Here is a 15,696-nt window from a genome sequence, read left to right as displayed (position 1 = left end):
TGATTGCTTCAACTGTCTATTGTATCTATTTTAAGGTGCAAAAATTGAAAATTCAATTTAAACAACTAAAAGTAGACCCTTGTTATAGTAAGACATGCAATATTTCCTGCAGAAAAGGCAAAGTGACATTCAAAATCTGAAGAATTTGTGAAAATAAGCATTTTTAATTTGCACGTATGTTTCCATAAATATTACTTGACATGTGTTTCAGGCAACAAGGTCTGACACAAGTGGGCTCTTTTGTACAGAATTTTTCTCACACATTAACTACCAAATCGTGTTTGCCACTAAAGTAACTCCAGTGCAAATATTTAACAAACAACAGATGTAAAAGACAACATATTGAAAAGTTAAAGGGCATAAATGGGTATTACTTAGATGCAAATTATATAACCCCCATGTGCCAACTTATTCAAGTGTATAATCTGTAAAGGAAGTTCATAAATGCTAAATGTTATATAAAACAGTAATGTTTTGTTTATTACATAATTAATAATAAACATAAATAAGAAAAAAAGGTTGTTTAACAGATATACATGCCTCCTCGTTTCCAATGTACTTGTATAATTATCAGCTTTTCTGTATTCTACTCAACACCAGAAAGAGGTGTGTCATTCAATAAATCTGATTGCATTCCCTGCAGAGTTGGATCAATCTACGTAGAACAATTGTGTCCACGGGAATAACAAACATTTAGATTTTTGTGGTGATCCATTAATTACAGTTTATTAATAAGTTAATTAAAAAAAGTTTGTTAGCAACATTATGCAGAAAAACTATACAGAAATTTGGATGAATTTTTCAGATGGGTCACAAATGGACTAGTTTTGGTGTTATTAATTAATTAATTAATGATAATCAGAATTGAGATACTGTATCTGAAGTGCATTTCTAGTTACTTGACAATTGCCTGTAAACAAAGGGGGTCTGTCCTAAATAATGCCAGAATACATGCAAATACACCAAGTTGGCAACACTGGCATTAGCACACTTTTTCTCTCAATTTGTGTCGTGCCAAAATATAATTATCAAAACTGCCAACAATTACACTTTTTTTCATTAAGGCAGTGCTTTCTGTTTTTCTACATTGCTGTTCATCTAAGGTGATTATGGTAATCTAGCCTCTGATGGTTTTTGTGGCTGAAAGAAAAATCCACATTTCCAAGAATTTGATGTTTTTCAGGCTATGTGTTAACTGCATCAACATGCTGAACAGTCTCAGGTAGTTTTCTGTCACGACATCAGAGTTTTTTTTAAGTTGATGTAGCAGGGTTTTGTTTAATTATATAAATCTCCTTTTACGATTGCCACATTTTAGGAATTAATTTAGTAATGATGAGTAATGATTCACTTCTAGGAAGTACAAAAGATGCCCTAAATAGAAAAGAACGTCATTTTTTTCTCTTTGCATTAAAGGAATCAAATATGTGAAAGCAAATATTTTTCCTCATGACTCATTGCAACAAAGACTACACACTTTTTAATCAAAAAGATGCCAACAGAAAATCTCTATTTATATTCCTGAAAACATGCCTGCAATAATTTCAAGCTCTAATAATTTTATCATCTGATTAGCAGACAGTCTTCAATGATTTCCTGTTTGGTAGCAACTTGGGAGGTGAAAACAGAAACAAGAGTAGCCTACAGAAAACTATGCACAATAATGTATTCTTACAAGTATAAAAAATTGAAATATTTCACTGATAGAAAACCAGTGAAACCAGCACACTTCTAGCCAGACGCTAAGATTCTCCCATGCTTACATTGATAAGAACTGGTTTAAGTTCAATTGAAGTGAGCTTGGATTCTCTGTAACACATATAAACCACTTCTACTTAAGTTTCTTATATGACTCAAGTAAAGTTTACATGCTATGACAAAAACCAAATTAGTCACTTGATCAGTCACAAGAGAGCTTCAAAATTCTGGTCGTAAATTGACCTATGTATCCATCCCTATGGTAAAAGTCCAATGATGTAGCAATGTATGGACATTACTGCTATGTGGACGATGTTCAAATGAGTTGCTAAAAAGGACCAAAGGTTAAACAGCACAGAAAGAAGGCAGAAAATGCCCATTCAAATGTCATTTTTTTTGGGGGGGAGGGGGGGGGGGAATAGGAAGCAATGGTCTTTGGAACTTCTTTAAATTATTGTATCTGTAAATAAGTGGTGGCATTTTGTGAGGTTTTATGGCAAAATTTTGACTTCAAATGCTTCTTAAATCTTTAAATAAAAAAAAATCTTTAGACTGTGCAATTGTTTGGAGACAACCTGTATATAAGCTTTTCATCAAATGGCATGACAAATCAGCCATACATTTTACCTGTTAATCTACTGATAAGGTTGCAATGCAAAAAATTGCATGCCACAATTTTTTTATCTTGATCTTTCTTTCAGCGTTCGGTTTTTAATTATGGATAAATTTCAAAGGTCTGAAGTGAAATAGTGTTACCATTTGCCTGTAATTTTGTTAACAAAAGAAGTGTGCATGCACCAGACATTGGTAAAGTTTAAAAATTTATTGATAACTTGGAGAGGCTTATAATTGCTGTTAGCATATTCATATATCATAACAGAAGATAATAAGGTTAATTATTTAAAACCAAATTTAAAATGATGATATCGTGATTTCAAAAGGACAATAAAACTTTTAAAAAATTACATAAACTTATATTCTATTGTGGTATGCATTGTTGATTTGATCTACAGCATTTCTAACCTCAGTGGAAGCATTTATTATCATTAGCATATGTTAAACACAAGAACTCATTGGAGTCTGTCCATAAATATTCGAAATTTACCTGATAACTGTTTGAACTTTTGGTCAGCCAGACTTTATTCTAGTCCATACAATAATCGAAGAGTGACATAACAGTACATGCTTTTGTAGCATGACCCATTGATCAAAAGACCCAAAGGAGCCCCAATAAACTATTGCTGGCCTGTTATTTCCTGGAAAGTACATTACTTGGAAAATTAATCAGAACTTCTTAATAAACTAAAGCAGCTTTTATTGATGTCTGTTTGCTGTTTAATGTGCTTCATGCGATAACAATACTAGTGCATTACAGGACTGTGGTTGCATAACAACATGCATTAATTCTTTTCTTCATTTTTTTTATTTCCTTCACCAGAAGGTTTTACTTTGCTCAGTACATTATGAACTATTTCTATTCAACACAAAGCTAAGCAGCACTTGGTTGCATTGCAGACTTCATACACCTATATCATCTTTTATTTGGCCATCGATTCCTATATCCAGTGTACTTGCAAAGAAATTATTGCAAAATTTACAAAGTTAAAATATGCACAAAATTCAGAATGGCCAAGAATGCTAGGCCAAAGTGACATCCACCCTTGTTTTTTAGCTGCAATAACATAACACATAAATAAGATTTAGGAAACAAAATAGAGCACTAGTCTGTACTAAGCTCAAATAGACATGATGCCTTTCTTTTCTTCATATGTATATATATTTATTTTTTATGTAAGTATTGCATTTTTCATATAAACCTTGCCAATCCAGAAGACTTGCGATATAAATACCCTTGCAGGTCTTCTGGTATATCAAGCGGTCATGACCTGTCAAACTGTCAATTTTCCCATGTGTGGGTATTACTCCATCCTTGGCATGTACCAGTACCAGCAACACATGATTATACACTTGGCATATCCTATAATCTTATCCGGCAATTTGAGATCTGATAATAAGCAATTATTAATAAGCCTGTTACATACAATAATTAACTTTGGGTGAGGTCAGAAATTGCATTTTCATTTTAGCCAAATGCATGACATTGCAACTTAGCACATTAATTGTAAATAATTAAAAAGGATGTAACATGCTATATGGACATTAACCCAGGACGGATGCAGCCTGGTATGTCACAATAATGACCAAACATGATACAAAATTGAAAGTCCCTCTAAGCCATTCTTTTAAGAATATTTTCTTTTAAGAATATTTAAAAATATTCTGTTTCAGGATTGTTGAATCATTCTCTTAGTTAATTTATTATTTTTTTACATACATGATTTTGATTAAAATAGTTTGGTAAAGGGTATGTAAAAGTTATTTCGTTAAAGGATAGTTAAAGATATGATGAAGAAAGGCAAAGACGGAACAATTAAACTACTACAGTAATACTGTGGGAGACATTTTGATATGTACTAACATCAGAAAGACCAATTAAGAAACCATTAAATAGCAATGTTCATTCCTCTGAGTCATATATCAATTTAGATGGTAACTTAAACAGCAATAAGCCTTGGAAGAAAACAGACCCCAAAAATTTCAGGTGTGCTTAAGGCTATATTCCATGAAATATATCATTATATCAACTAATTTGCATTTTTTTCTTTCATTTTCTTATTCATGTATCAATCTATCATATCTTGCATATACTAAGGGACCATGCTGATCAACTTCAGTAAGGGGTATGACTGTAATTGTGCTACGGTGCCATTCTTTTTACCTGTTAAAGTACATGGACCAATTAACTCAAACAATTTTCTTTGGTATGGATAGCAATCCAGTCAGAGGATAACTCTGTTACCACTACATACCAAATTGCCAAAATTTATTTATTAACAAAGGCTTTGTTTACAAATGTCCTTTGAAAATTGAAGATTAAAATTAATAGATGAAAAAATGTTAATAGAGTGCTTTAAAAAATTGGTCACACTCCTCTGTAGTACTCATGCACAGCTCCTATTTGCCATTGGAATTTTTCTGATAAGAGCCCAAGTAATAGAGAAAATCAAGAATTCAAAAAAGGCACTTTAACCCCAAAACTGCAGATGTGACATCAGGAGTAGAATATTAATATATGACCATATTTTTTCTGAAGACAAATAACAACCATGATTATTAATAAATAACAATATCTTACAACAACCAGTTTTATAAATTGAGATAATTATTAAAATAACAAATTTTATAAATTAATAAAAAAGTTGTTTTTTAGCCTTACTTTGGCTAACAGGGTAAATAACCTTGAGTCGGCCCTTTCTAAAGCAAACCAATTTTACACAACAGACTCCCATTTAATCACTTGAGCCAGAATACACAATGATTCAATGAACATGGCAGAATAAAGCAAAGTGAAAGTGGCGTGCAAAATCTGTGAAAGCAGAACACAGGCCCAGTAAGTTTTCAACTAGCCGTTTCCTTGTTTCATGGATATTACCTCCATCTTTCTATCTGTTGAAGCCCAGTTTCACCACTGATGAGTATTGTATGTTTAATATTCCATTTAAAACATATTATGGCAACAGATGGTATTTGGATAACTGTGAGTAAAAACATTCAAACACAGTGATTGCAAGTAATGAATGAGATAAAGTTGACAATCAACTGAAAAAATATAGAAAGTGTTATAATACATACATGCAACATACATCTTTTCATATTTTATTTAACACTAAATAGCAGAGGTACAATTACCTAAATATGGAAACATCAATTTTATGTTTTGAAACTACTGACCTGGTATTTCCCCTAATGAAACATTTTCTACTTCAAAAAGAGGATCAAATCAGGAAACATCGGGGGCGTCTCGATAGTTCGAAGGTTCATTGGTCCGAATAGTGGTAACATTTTCATCGATTTTTTAATTAAGGGGTTCATTGGTCAGAAGGTTCTATAGTGAATATTCGGACCAATGAACCTTCGGACTATTGAACCTTCGGACTATTGCTACGGCCCCGAAACATCTGTGCTGCATAGGGTTTAGCCAATTCCTAATTTCTGAATAAAACATTTCCTTTTAGTCTTTTAAGCACTAGTGGTGTATAACAATCAATTTTCTTATTTCGAATTCTTTGCTGATAAAAAACAGAAGAATGAAAGTTTGAAAAATTCTTATAATTTAAAAAACATAAATGAGTCTATGGAAAAATTAATTGGGCTGGAACATAAAAAACACAGTTTTTCCTGACGTGCTTAAGTCCAATATGCTTCATTTAAATTTGCTTTAAAATCACTTTTTTTAAAAACTAGATGAGGCCTGTAATGAGTAACCACTCCACAATAGTGAAAAACAGTGGATATGTTATCTGAAGAGACTGTGGGTTTGTTCTCCATAATCAGATCACACCAAAGACAAGAAAGCATTTTAAAATTTAAGAAAGAAAGAATGAAAGTGAGAGACAAATTGAGAATCATACACTAATATGAACACTTGGTAATAAATCAAGCAACCACTGCAATGTTTCCAAGAGAGAAGTTAGCATGTGGCTTTGAGAATTGTTTACTGCCTCAAAAACTACATACTAGTATTCACTCCAGTTGCTAACACACTGCTGTTACTATTCCAAAAATTGAAGTCCTTTATTCAACTGTAAAGGAGTAATATTGCACATATTCCAGAAAATTGTTAATCTCTTGGTAACAATTTTTTGAGAAATAAATGTCAACAATGAGAATAAATTGCAAACTTGACTGTATTTATTAATCATAAATTCCTAAAACTAGAACATTTTTTTAAAAATTCCTGTGGAGCAACAAAATATAATGGCAAGCCAGCTCATATTTCTATACTTATACTAAAAGCACGACAAGTGGTATAGAGAAATATAACATTTTATGATTCCAAAAGTATTTGTCTAAAAGATGATTTTCCCTATTGAAAAGACTGAGTTTATACTGTATAACATGTCCTTATATGTTTATCACAATAAAACTGTCAAAATTGTGAAATGTAACAGATATTGCCTCAGTTTAACCCTGTAGCTTAAAAATTACGACTGCAGTTCCTCTATCTGGGAAAAACATGGCATGTAAAGGAAAACTGCTTTCAAGGACATATGTACAATCATGTAAACATATTCTCAGAGGCAAAGGTAAGCTGTTCTTGATTAATCCCTCTCCAAAATTCCATTTAATTATTTATTCTGCACAAACTGTGTCTCCTTGAGTTTGTGGAGTCTGGAAAATCTCTTCTCTCTTCTGCCTGGAAACAGGGTTGGCATGCTGATAGAAGACAATCGGACAAGTTTCCAGTGTCCCCTCAACTTCAGGATGTGTGTCTGACTGAAAATGAAACTTTGATTGAGGCACAAGTGCTTGTAAAATACCAAACGAGATTATGAATAGATCCGAAAAAAGACATGTTTAGGCCTGCCATGCTACAAATTACCCAATTGTGAATTAAATCTACAAACTATAATGTAAAAATGAAATAAAAAAAATATATATATATCAGGTAAATGCAGAGAGCTCATCAACATTACAGCTGTAGCTTTATCCACAGGGTCATTTACAGGGGTGGATTTAGGCCATCTTCTGAGTCTTCCAGAAGACGGTCAGATTTTCAAGTTTACATTGACGGGTATCTATTTTTTCTGTCGGAAGACGGTCATAAATGGAGGATGGATCAACAAAGTTAATTTAGAAGACCGTCAGAAAATATCTCAGAATCTGCCCCTGATTTATATTGTGTTATTGCAACTGTTTCTTCAGCTATAAAACAGTATGATAAACACAGATGCATGGCCTACAAAAATACGTCTTCATAAGCATGAAAATGAAGATAATAATCCAACAATGAACACCTGCCCATTTATATCTGGGATATTTAATGATATCCCTTATATATGTGAATGATACTAGGGGCACTTATTTTAGTTCAAAAGTACAAACATAATCTTGCATACAAATGGCTTTACAGAATAAAATAGAAAAAAACTAAAAATGGATGAATACACATATACATGCATGAAAGACTGGATTCTGTAAAATACACACACACACACACACACACACACACGATTTAAATCAACAACAGAGAGAGGTGGATGGAGGACTTTAGTACAATGTAACACCAGCTAGCTTCTCGTATGAAGAAAAAAAAAAGCAGTGACTACTGTCAGGTTTATTGTATTTAAATCTCTTGGGTGATTGTAAATCAAGCAGTCTATCAGGATGACCCATCCATTAAGTTTAATTGCTTCAGTCACAGTGGGAGTGATACATTTGAAAACTGTATGACTTTTCTTTTATATGGGTAGCAGCCAGTACTCTCACAGTGCTAAGCCTTGGGCCCCTTTTCTAGCTATATATCGTGTGAGTGATGGATAATTATATTAATATACATGTATAAAAGACTGGATTTCGTCAAATTCACTTATATACACTCCATAAGAAAATTAAATATACAGAATGCAGCATACTTATTTATTATGGTAAAAACCTACACCAGACCTGTAGGCAAGGGCAGTGCAGGGGGGGACTGGAGGGGTTAGAAAGAACCACCCTTTTGGCCAGAAAGGGTCTAGTCTTAATCACATTTTGATATAATAAGGTCTATGCCATAAGTGATTGGACTAAAGGGATAAGAAGATTCACTTAAATAGAAGAATCCCTCTTTGAAAGTAATGGATTCAGACCCTTATACAATTGTGCGAAAAACTCCCCCTAACACTAAACCCTCTCAAGCCCAGTCCAAAACATGGTTGTTTACAATATAATGCCTATTACCTACATGTATGTTCAACTAGTAGAATCTCTTCTTACTTGTTACGGGAGTGGTAACAAGATACAAAGAAATGTGAGTCATTTTAATGCTTATAAGCTACTGCTTAGAAACATTATTTTCATGTTTCATTTCATTAGTATGTTTCCTTAGTGAACAAAATCTGTTAAGCAAAGAAAATCACAACAGAATTGGTACCTATTACACTGATTCAAGATGTTTTTTTCTCTTCATACAGCCTACCATACTGCTAGTTCCTACAGTGGCAAGACGATAAATGCAGTATAATTTATTTTATCAAGGTGATAGGTTCAAAGGCATATGTGAAATGAATAAGACGGGAATAATAATTAAGTTACAGGTAAATTAGACAAAATATTAAGATATATACAACACACACACACACACACACACACACACACACACACACTAACAGCACTTTCTGTTATTGACAGATACAGATCTAATTCTACTTCATATTTTCTGTCCATATACCAAAAAAGGCAAATGACACATTAATCCTAAGACTTCACATTAATCCTAAGGCTTAAGGGGGTAAAAAGTTTTATTCACATTTTTAATTTTAGAACTGATCTAACCAAATATGTATATTCATTCAAAACATCTTTTTGGTGCTGCTATGACAAAAGTTCTTAAAAAGAAGGGTCAGTAGTTCAGAGTTTTCCACCCTAAACTGACCATGCAGATAAGTGATGAATATAATTAAAACACTTTAAAGTATTGAAATACCGTATATAAGGATTCTCAATCATTTAATAATAAATAAAAATAACTGCAAATTTAAGTTATAATATAATATTGGAGGGGGCAGTATCAAAGTAGAACAACAAAAGAATACCAAATTATTTGAAATCAATAATAAATATATTAAAATAAATAAATAAACAACAGTAAATTTTAGTTTTGATAAATAAATGTTAGGTGGGAGCAGCATCACATATAGAACTACACAGGAATTCAATTCCAAATAATTTCAAGTAGATAAAAAAAATAGAAGTACCAAGCCTTCCATATCTATTTTAAACATTTCCTGAAACACCTTTTCATTAATCATACATTTCCAAATAAGAACAATTACAGTGGAAATTCCCGAGTGAGATATACTATATGCTTCCTCTTTGCGACTTTGCACTTTCCAGTCTCTACTTTCCTGCATTTTTAGAGAGGATCCTGGATGTACAATGCAAATTTAATACACTTTTTGATACAATTTAAATCTAAATGTTTTCATTTCTGCAGTGTCAATGACCTTATGGCATGCTTTGCTTCAAACCAGCGACCGAACCATGTTTCAACCATTTAAAATCCATCCATGAACTAAGCTCACCGCAAACTTCATTTACCCCTAATATGACCTCAACTACCCCTAATATAACCTACTAAGTATACAGATTCAATAAGGAGTACCTGTCTGCACTATGTCAATCTAAATGAAAGTGACCAACCTGTGACCGTGTCCGGCACGGCTTTGCTGCCATTACCGCAGTCGAGGGAATTCCCCGAACTGGCGTGACGTCACCATACCCATTTATGGAAATGGGGATTCCTGAAGCTGACTTCCTTCTTGGAAGACTCGACTGCTGATTTCCCAGTAAATCAAACAAGTTAGAAGCTTAGAATCGATGATATACATGAAAAGGAGGGATAAACCGTCAAACGAAGCAGTATCATACAGATATACGACTGACAGGGTTGATGTCTTTGCTGATTGAACGATCAGCTAACCCAGCGCTTTGGAGCACCCAAATGCCTGTAACGGCAGGTCCGGTGGCATTGACCGAATTACATAATATTTTAATTAGACTTCAACAAAACGATTATGTAGGAAAGACTAAACTAAGTACTCAAGATCGATGCACGGCGTCTAATTCTCAGAGTATGAGCCCACGCTTTGACGAAAGTGCTAGTCGCAATACAGACTCCCTACCTAAGCCTCCCCCGCGGACGTACAAGGACATGAAAGCTACGGGTGAAGGGGTCATGAAACCAGCACCAAAGTCATATAATGGAGATAGCATGAGCACAAGTCTTAAAATACCCGACAAACTGAAAACAGAGAAAGATTTAGAGAGAATATCAAAGACTCTAGAAGCTTTATACAACTCATTTTGGTACCACGAAGATATGACACGTCAGGAGGCAAAGTCATTCTTAAAAGACTCCGAAGTGGGGACGTTTCTGGTACGGAATAGCAGCGATCCACATTATCTATTTGCACTAAGTGTTAAGACGAAAAGAGGAGCAACGAGCGTTCGTGTGGAGTATATTCGTGGTAAATTCCGTCTTGACTGCGAGGACGCATTGTTGAATCAGATGCCCCGGTTTAACTGCGTCGTAAAGTTAATTGAATTCTACATCAGATTAAGTGAAAATGACAACAGACATCACTGTGTGTGGCTAGAGAGCACGGGGAGGAGAGACGTACCTGTGAAATTAGTAAAACCAGCATTTAGTGCCGTACCAAGTCTACAGCATTTATGTCGATTAACAATTAATAGATCAATGAATAGGCCAAAACTTGAAGACGGTTTTGTAGACTGCCTCCCATTACCTACAAGGCTAAAAGCATTCCTTGGGGAATATCCCCATAAGCATTAACGTACGGCACAACAGGAATCCATAATCATGTATGTTGACTTTCTAATATATGATATACCGTTCCATATAATTTATTCGTGCGAGTCCAGTATGAGAGGATTGTTCGTCGATGCGTACGCTGTGTGATGTACTATGTATGGTGTATTACCCATGACTGATTAGCAGCATATAATAAATTGCCGGATATTAAGCTAGGTTGTGCTTGAGATAGATGTCTTCATCTTTTACGTTAAAATAGGTATGTTTAATTTCAAAATCAGGATTCTTTAGGCTACGGAATTATAGTAAAACTATGTCTTTTTGTATGAAACAATAACAGGAATAACTACGTTGTTATCTTGAAGGAATTTAATCGGCTCACTTTTCAATAATTTTACTGGTTATTTGCACAAGAAAAGTCGATAATATGTTAGTTTGCTAGGCTGCAATTCAAAGAACATTTCCTGGAAACTTTAAATGGAGCACTACTCAGAAACGGGAACGTCCCTGGAATTAACCATATCAAAAGAGCGGGAGCTTCATTTTGATGCAACTTAGGCCTGGGAATTTGGGTTTATTTAATTGCCATGAACAAAATCTACAAGAGATCTAGGCTGTTATATCAGCAGCATAGCTGAGACTTGTAACACTGACAACCAATGTGCACCAAAACGTGCCGTTTACTGCACTTGATTGCAAATTAGATATATTGCCATTATGTCTCCAATCGGGTCTGTTCCAAGAATGCAATTACGACAATTATATGCAGCTCCGGGCAAATAGATTCCAGTGAGACGCATTAGCACGGTGACAGGTGGATACGATGGGAAATCACTCAAGAGCTTGCTTTGGTACATTTTTTTGTTTAAACCATTCACGATATCTTGGTCTTCAATAATACTTTTTTATGCTCAGGGCCGGATTTATGTGTAAGCAGACTAAGCACGTGTTTGGGGTGTCACGACTAATTAAGGGGGCTATTTATACATAAAAAGGGAAAATGTTTAATAAAAATCAAGAAAATTATATTTGGATGACAGGGGAAGAAAAAACAAAGGTAGGCAAAGTAGAAGAATATTTGAGGGTATATAGCAACAGGATTCTTTTTAAATATTGTGTAATGGGAGGGGGGGGGGGGGGGCATGGTGTTGTGAGTGCTCAGGTCACCAAGAGAATCCGGCCCTGTATCAAAGTTACCTCCTTTTTTTAATTGATAACTGTGCTCTACATCGGATGAAGATAAATAAGATAGTGATACGACTCTTTTAACTTCGTTTCTGAGAAGTGATACGAAAATTATGAATATTTGTAGTATGTTGTTTCAAAACGAGCCGATACCAAAGAGAAACTGAAGTATTTACATAGAATACATGACCGCTGTCGTCGTCTAAAGCTTTAGTTTTTGTTGCTTTTTTATTGTGTTCACTCATTCATACTGTCTCTTTGAAATAGTGATGATGATGCTCCAAAGAATAAATGGATTTTGGTTGACGTCATGGAAAATAGCTTTTTAACATAGGGTCAATTTTTTAAAAGTTGAATCTGAATTTATTTTTCCCCACAAGCTTCAAAATGATTTCATTTCATTTCAATTGCAAAGACGCATAACCTATTTGTATGTCTGAACTGAATAACGGACAGTTCCTTAACGCTGAAAGGAATGTTGTCTCACTATTTCTTAAAAGGAAAACATGAATGCAAATACGGACACGCAAAAGGAAGACACCACTTTCGTTATTGAATCACGGTATTTCCATGAAGACAATCGGTTCATTAGGCCGAAACCGATAAGGGGCTCCGTGCGGAAACCCCCTAACACGAATCAAGCAGGGTTTTGTAGGTATCTGCGCCAATCGTGACGTATTGCAGCTTGATATCGGTGATATTTTGGATGGGCATGTCAATGTACACAAATTTGCTTGGCCCAACTTATTTGCTTCTCTGAAAATTTACTCCAAGTGTCATCAGAAGCGCAATACGTCGATATGCGTGGGCAGTTAGACGAACTCTTAAAATTATCTCTTTGGCTGACACTATAATATGATACCAGTATGTTATGATAATAATCACCGAAGACTGAGAAGCTCAGAGGATTTTGTTTAATGCTGCGTTCTATTCAGTTGGTGTGGCTAATGTTTTAAAACCAAAATGACATAAGTTTGGTTTTATCGCTGAATTAATTCGTCCGTGGAGTATTTTAGTCTGCAGTCTCATCGGGTTCACCTTTACAACGCCACACGACACTAACTTGCGAAAATGCACTTAAGTACAGACACAAGTGCCTACACTTTCGGCCGTCGACGGAGACGTGGTCTCTGGTTAACACAGTAAATTGTAAGAGGAGTTACTAATTTTAAACTATAGATTCAATGTCAGTCTGAAAGAATTATTGTTTTGAAAGTTCCCCTTTTTATGGGGAGGGGGGGGGGTTGTGGAGGGTTCGCACTGTTTTTTTTTGTTTTTTTTTTCATAGTTGTTTGGTTTTTAATCTACAAAGCCTACATGTCAATGTAAACCTGCATAGAAAACATTTTCTGCTTATTGCCAGTTGTGAAGAAGCATGAAGAAAAGTTTTCAAAGAAACAGTGTTCGGGAGTGTCAAACAACAACAACAACAACAACAACAATAATAATAGTAATGGCTCTCACAGCCGAAACCGCACTGTATCGTTTTTATATCGTATAGTTAAATTAGATAATTTTGAAAACACGATGCTATAGACAAGTCTAAAAAAACCAATTTATACGTTCATTTCTCAAATATGGTAATAATTCCTCATTAATGATGTGTTATCCAATTTGCTACAGAAACAGATCCTGGAATCAATTTATCCGCAAAAATACAATGTTATCGTTCCAAGAAAAAACAATCAACTTGTCCTTGACTGCCGCAGAGCGAGATTAATATTGAGGTCGTATATCAAGTCTTTATCCTCGCGTAATTTTTAACTATGGGTAGCGTGACTTAAACCCATTAATCATTGGTACCGTAGAGAAAAAAATCCATGACACTGAACAGAACTTAACCTTTTTCATTGCAATTAAAAGTCTATAAATAGGTCTACTTACTATTTATGTAGTACGGCCACAATTGGCGCACATAGGATTTACACAGCGTTTTCGACAATTTTTAAAATTTAAATATGAACATATTCAGCGTATTTTTTCTCAATATAAAAGCATGTTCAAATTTGATTGAAATCAATTGCAATTTCTCGCCTATATCAAACTGTGAACGTTTTCCAACTTCACTGGTTTCTGGTAAAAAGGCACAGTTAATATTAACTCACGCCAGTCAACCAACCTGGCCGATTTTCGAAAGGAACCAGCCTCTTCAAATAGGAAGTAAATCAAAATATACGGTTTGGCACTTGTGGATCGAACGTCACCAAAATATATGCAAAACGTTTAAAAAATCAAGAACTTTTTAAAGATAAATCCGACAACGCATTTTTAATTTTTTAAAAAATCTATTTATTCTTTCTTTATAAATACGGTTATATGGGAAACAACAGCTGTGCCGGACAGCAACGACAGTGGCGAAGGCACTGATAGGAAGTGATCAGAATGCATACATAGGGCCTACACATACAGCGTCTGCCCTTATTAAAAAGGTAGAAGGAAGAAAACCCGGACTACAATGTAGCTCTGTCACGTGATACGATGAAACAAACAGTGCGTGCCAAGCCAAGCTTGAATGTGGATATAATAGAGAATAGAAGACATACATATGTTCCCATACAACAGTAACTCTAAGGCTTTTTAGTCTTGACGGTAATAGTATCTAAACAACATTGCTCTCAATTACTGTTCAGCTAATGCAAACAGTGCAGATACATATATTAATACAGGTGAGCTTCCTGTAAATTATCGAGAGAGAGAGAGAGAGAGAGAGAGAGAGAAGAATAAGTGGTTAAAAAAACGGGCTTATGAAAACAAAACAAACTGCTTCAATTTAACCACAAAAGAAGGGAAAGAGAGGAAAGATAGCGTTCCCTTAGTCCCATAAAATAACGCCTACGACGTGTGAAGAAAGATGGTACCATAACCAAGATACCACGTAAAGCTAACTCCAGGACCATAATCGTTAAGATAATGGTTCACATAACAAATCTAACACACCAGTAATTTAGCCGTGCAGATGACTTTTATTATGTATGATGCTATTTTCAAATATCCGCTTGCACTGCTTAATCTAAGAGTGACTTTCTGTCCTACGTAATCTTACAACCACACAAGGAAATCTCAGACAGGTAACGAATGTTCACAATATCCAAAACATGCGGAACGCATTCTGATTTCTGTTAATAGTAATAATAAATGACAAAACAATTTGCTTAGAATGTTGAGGTATTTCCCTTACATGTTACGCGGAACTGGGTGGGTCAATACATGTTCGACGTGGTGCGGTTTGGGGAGGTTTCATTTTCTTTAAGTAAACCATTACTCATTTTTAACTATAAAGAACGGATAATAACTGATGCCAAGTCGATACATGCATATAGTTTTTAAAGAACCAACAATTTGTATTTAATACAAGTTGAAAAAAAGAACTCCATATTAAATGCAAATGGCGTCACTCTTCAAACTGCACTCAGTACGGCCCCTTGAACTCTCTTAAC

The 15,696-nt window shown here is 34.7% G+C and overlaps 1 protein-coding gene and 1 long non-coding RNA gene across 3 annotated transcripts; one reads left to right on the top strand and one right to left on the bottom strand.

The window, feature by feature from the left end:
- Positions 1-6,428: 6,428 nt before the first annotated feature.
- Positions 6,429-9,898, bottom strand: LOC106154564 (uncharacterized). Of its 2 annotated transcripts, none has more exons than XR_015332963.1 (2): positions 9,747-9,898; positions 6,429-7,035 (listed from the first exon to the last, which is right to left on the bottom strand). It is a non-coding gene; the product is annotated as an uncharacterized LOC106154564 (long non-coding RNA). The 2 variants fall into 2 exon arrangements; XR_001237531.2 differs by lacking the exon at positions 9,747-9,898 and adding an exon at positions 9,576-9,740.
- Positions 9,899-10,010: 112 nt separating this feature from the next.
- LOC106154562 (suppressor of cytokine signaling 2) lies at positions 10,011-12,472 on the top strand. The gene has a single exon (XM_013528956.3). It carries the CDS (start codon positions 10,193-10,195, stop codon positions 11,093-11,095), a length of 903 nt encoding a protein of 300 aa, XP_013384410.2. The 5' UTR covers positions 10,011-10,192; the 3' UTR covers positions 11,096-12,472.
- Positions 12,473-15,696: the final 3,224 nt, after the last annotated feature.

Source organism: Lingula anatina, chromosome 2 (genome assembly GCF_051362555.1).
Source record: "Lingula anatina isolate TDL-2025a chromosome 2, LinAna3.0, whole genome shotgun sequence".
Lineage (NCBI taxonomy): Eukaryota > Metazoa > Brachiopoda > Lingulata > Lingulida > Lingulidae > Lingula > Lingula anatina.
This window is presented reverse-complemented; position numbering and strand designations above follow the sequence as displayed.

Coding starts and splice junctions, on each gene's coding strand:
- LOC106154562 (XM_013528956.3), top strand. CDS start 10,193: ATGTCTTTGCTGATTGAACGATCAGCTAACCCAGCGCTTTGGAGCACC.